Raw genomic sequence first — 3155 nt, forward strand, 5'->3', positions numbered from 1 at the left:
AGGATGAGGTGGTATTTCGGCCATATCGAAATTGTTTTTTTTTTTTTCACAAAACTGCATCGGAAACACTTTTTTCACATCACGGGAGTCACATGATCAACAACTGGCTGTTTCTACTGGCGAAAAAGACGACAACGAAGAAGATAACAGGAAGTAGAAATAGTAGTATTATCACAGAAGTAGTATAAAATAGTAAACGCACCGACTACAATTTCTCAAAAACACAGCATACGTAGCCGCTCCCAAGTAGGGACTTGACGCTGGAAAGCCTTGATAAAAGACGCCGACGTCTCCTCTGATGATGAGCGCTAGTGTCACATTAGCAACATGCTATGTGTTTACATCCATGGCCGCCATGTTTGTAATGACTTATCGTGAGAACAAACGTATTCATTTAATAGCACTTCTTACATGGAAGCACTGCAGTTGCAAAACTGTTTTTCGACATTAACAGAATATCGACAAAGTTTTGCGCACATTTGCAATGGAAACGCAGCTAGTGTAGTAATGTATCACAGTGGAGGGTTTTATTGTGTTTTAAATTTCAAAAGGGTTTTTGACGTAAAGATTATATAATTTTATGCACACAAAAACAAGAAATCACAACTGTGAATGTGTTTACGAAACACGTTTAGCTAACGAGCTGCTCGGCTAAAGGAGGCATTCAGTTTTATCACCTTTTACATAAAACTTGTCAAATACACAATCCAACAACTCAAACAGTTTTGCAGACAAGCTGTGATCAGCGCATTGAGCCACAGCAACACGGTGATATGTTTCGCAATCTTATGCTAACGTTAGCTCGTTCATTTCAAGATAGCATAAACTTTACCTGGAGCTGCGATCATGTTAGATGCCTCCACRCTCCACATTGCGGTCGTCTTTACGGCATCCTAAGTACTTTCATGTAGCTGGATTTATTATTTTATACAGGGGAAAAGTTTGGGGAACTCTGTTCTTCAGCCACCACACAACCCCTGCAGAGCTGCGAGTGCCGACAGGCAGTTCTGTGGGAGTGCGTGGGGGAAAGTCTGCATCAGCACAGACTGGAGGAAAAATAAACAAAAAATGCTTATACCATAGGCATGGTATGACAGAAAATTGTAGTGGTTTTCAAACCGTTATTTTTTCATATCACGGTATATGTTGAAACTGTATTTGGCCCATGCCTATGTGAGTCATTAAATGGGAGTTTTGTGTCTCTCTGTGTGCCTGGATGCCAAATTCCAGCAGCTCCCCTCCTTTATCCTTTTCACTTTATCAAAAACCTACAATATGAAATTTCGGTGTTTCTGTGATTAACTGAAGACATGCAGTTTGTAATTTTYAGTCTTCTCTGTTAGATATATTTTGTTTTCAGTGTTTTGACATTTTAGCTTCTGTCTTGTTCCCAGTTACGCAGAGCTGATTGCCGACTGGCCGGTGGTTGTGCTCGGGGTGTGCACGGTGCTCATTGTGGTTTGTGCCTTAGTGGGCATCCTAGTGCCAGACCTGCCAGATTTCTCTGACCCGCTTCTGGTAAGTACAGGCTCGTGTAGCTCTTACTTTCTGTTTTATTAACTTAATAAATGCAGATTAGCCTCTGAGTTTTATCAATAACATGGTTTTGGAGCAGGAAATGAATCAAATTTGTCTTGTTTTCCATGATTAGCAGTATCAATTCATTTTAATTTTCTTGACAAACAATTTGAAACATGTATTTCTTCATTAATTTAATTTGAAACATGTATTTCTTCATTAATTTAGCATCTAAGTTTTAAGTGGATCAAAAAACTACAGGGAGATGAATAAAGTCACCCCGGATTTACACTACACGCGTCTCCACTCTGCTGCGCAGTTCGCAGCTGTTTGTTTGTGTCCCAGTTTATACAGCCCCCGCTCCGATCTGGGGCGACACACAGAGGAGGAGCATGTGCAGGAAGGAGATCAAGTGATAAATCCAGTGATAAAAATAATTAATTCTGTGAAAGATGAACTCCAAATACAGCTGAAAACAATGATATAAAGGCTTTTGATATCTATGTTGAAACTGTCTCGCTGTCGTCCTTTTTGAAACTTCTGATTTCAAAATAAAATCCACATGTATGTGTGTACACATATGCTTCATCTACGTTTCTATCTGCTTCCCAAACAGAACGATACATTCTGACAGCATTTGTGTAGAAATATGTCCGTATATTTTTTAAATAGCTGGGATTTCGACATTATTCAGACAAATTATCCCGCCTAATAGTGTCTTATTTTGAAAATACGGATGGTGCGACGTAGTCTTTAAAAATTGACTCCGTCGCAGCTCCGGGATCCGGCAGAAATAGGATTGGATCTAATTTTACCGGATCGCCGTCCGCCCACCGCCGCAGCCAGTGTAAACACTCTCATTGATTATAATAGGTGTGTATTTGCTGCAGAGGTGGGACCGGAGCGGAGCCGGAACACATGTAGTGTAAATTAGGGGTCATATTTTTGGATATTTACAACCATAAATCTAAATTATCATCATAAAAGCCTAAACTTTCTTTCACGATTGAAACCTGTTTTATTCATTGTCATTTTCTTTTTTGCCTTTAAGGGTTTCGAGCCTCGAGGAACTGCAATTGGCCAGCGACTTGTCACATGGAACAACATGGTCAAAAATACAGGCTACAAAGCTACTCTGGCCAACTACCCCTTCAAATATGCTGATGAGCAAGCCAAAAAGTAACTTCACACACATGTTTTATGTTGTGTAGACGTGTGAGTGACTGAAGTTGTTTTTAAGACCAAGTTTGAGTGTACAAACGGCTGAGCACAGCTGTGTTTGAGCGGTTTGGGGAGTCGTTCCTCTAATGCAAAGGTCGGCGATTCAATTCCCCCACTATTTACTTACATGTTGAAGTGTCCCTGGGCAAGACACTGAAACCCCACTGCCTCTGATGTGTGTCCCATCAGTGTGTTAGTGTGATTTAAGCACTGTTTAGTCTCTATAAATAGAGAGATCTGAATGAAAGTGTGTGAATGAGGGCACAGATTATAGTGTAAAAAGCTTTTAGTATTCTGGTTGGATATGAAGGTGCTTTATAAGTACATTTACTATTTACAAGTTGTACAAGACGTACAGCGGGTAAAATAAGTATTGAACACGTCACCATTTTTCTCGGTAAATATATTACTAGAGG

General features: G+C 40.0%; 1 protein-coding gene across 2 annotated transcripts in view; it reads left to right on the forward strand.

Annotated features, from left to right (window-relative positions):
* disp1 (dispatched homolog 1 (Drosophila)) overlaps positions 1-3155 on the forward strand; it is a gene marked incomplete in the record, with an annotated part of 158745 nt that overhangs the window by 129871 nt on the left and 25719 nt on the right. For both annotated transcript variants that reach the window (XM_014021587.1, XM_014021588.1), the window contains 2 exon segments: positions 1395-1518; positions 2570-2697. In XM_014021587.1, the coding sequence (XP_013877041.1) occupies positions 1395-1518; positions 2570-2697 (252 nt within the window).

Source organism: Austrofundulus limnaeus, unplaced genomic scaffold (assembly GCF_001266775.1).
Source record: "Austrofundulus limnaeus strain Quisiro unplaced genomic scaffold, Austrofundulus_limnaeus-1.0 Scaffold298, whole genome shotgun sequence".
Taxonomy (NCBI): domain Eukaryota; kingdom Metazoa; phylum Chordata; class Actinopteri; order Cyprinodontiformes; family Rivulidae; genus Austrofundulus; species Austrofundulus limnaeus.